Source organism: Haplochromis burtoni, unplaced genomic scaffold (genome assembly GCF_018398535.1).
Source record: "Haplochromis burtoni strain Fernald_Lab_line unplaced genomic scaffold, NCSU_Asbu1 Contig_112, whole genome shotgun sequence".
In the NCBI taxonomy this organism is placed as follows: Eukaryota; Metazoa; Chordata; class Actinopteri; order Cichliformes; family Cichlidae; genus Haplochromis; species Haplochromis burtoni.
In genome coordinates this window covers 1756502-1757800 of record NW_024582473.1, presented here as the reverse complement: position 1 = coordinate 1757800, position 1299 = coordinate 1756502, and the positions used below count along the sequence as shown (strand labels likewise).

At 41.5% G+C, this 1299-nt stretch overlaps 1 protein-coding gene across 1 annotated transcript; it reads right to left on the bottom strand.

Moving 5' to 3' along the window:
* LOC106633301 (monocyte chemotactic protein 1B) lies at window positions 1–525 on the bottom strand (the record flags this gene model as incomplete). The annotated part of the gene is given in 2 exon segments (XM_014335513.2): window positions 1–97; window positions 191–525. Coding segments are annotated over 2 exon segments (161 nt in total), but the record flags the coding sequence as incomplete, so codon positions are not given.
* Window positions 526–1299: the final 774 nt, after the last annotated feature.

Below are 1299 nucleotides of genomic sequence, written 5' to 3'. Positions count from 1 at the left end.
GTCTGGGTGATGAAGGACACCAACTTCACCGGTATTGCATTTATTTTAAAGTTGAAGCAGCAGGTTCCAGGAGCTGTGCTGAACTTCACGCCTTTCGCTGAGAGCAAGGTAAAAGACTAAAGTCAGTATCAACACGTCAGCTGTAAATTTACAAACAAATGCAAGGAGTCATAAAGAAATAAACACTCACGGATGGCATCACAGCAGCAGGCTGCAAGCAGCAGCAGTCCCAGAGAGAAGCAGAGAGTCTTCATGATGCTGAGAGAGGAGGGATGAGGAGGATCGTCTTCGTCGTGTTTTATCTGATGTTGACCAGCCGTGCATCCAATATAAATCCTATGCCTTTTCTATCTCTGTGATGTCAACCTTTCCGCCCCAAACTCAGAAATCCCCGACACGAAAGCACACTCAAACCACCGCTCGTGCAACTGCGGAAGAAAGTTAGAGTAAGGGGACATTTGACAGATTAGAATCAGCGGAAGTGGGGGAGAGTGTAATCAGTGTTTATATCTGTACAGGTTACCTCTAGTTTTCAGGTTCTTTTACGGGGTTTTAGTAGACAAAGGAAACTGATCACAATCATGCCTGACATTTTGTGTGTGGTTTTCACAAAATTAGTTGTGTTTCCCCAAGCAGATGGGGAATAGACTGACTCACAACCCAAATGAGTACCCATCACTAGGCCCGGCTGGAGGTCAAAAAACTCCTGCTGCTTCTACCACAAAGCTTAAAATTTGAGATGTTTTATGCTTATCACAATTAGTCAGCATGTACTGATCTTACTGAACCTGATAAAAACTTACTTAACTGTAGTTGTACCAAATTTAGAGCTACACAAGTGAAAGTGGGGCAACTGACTGTTCCACTGAAATTCTGAGGAAAAAGAAAGAAAGAAAATTATTTGATTGCCGGCTAAATTTGTAGGCTTGCTCACTTGAAATGAAAAGTCTCTGATTTTTATGATAGTTTCATCTTAATGGAGAGAGACAATTAACTGAAAATAAAAAAACACACACATCACAAAAAAGTTCTAAACTGGTTTGCATGACACTGAGAGAAATGATCCTCTACAGCCCAGCCACAATTCTGACTCCCACAGACTGGCTCTGTGCACACGTGGGAGAGGTCATGAGGTCAAGAGGTCTATATTAATGACTTTACTGGCTAATAGTGAGTGGCTATGGGCTGTGTCCTTATTCACCTCTGTACAGTTTAAAGGGGATAGTTATGTAAAAAATCCCTTCATGGACAGATTTTGTGAATTTTGTTACCAAGCTTTAAACTTTATAATTTCTGCTG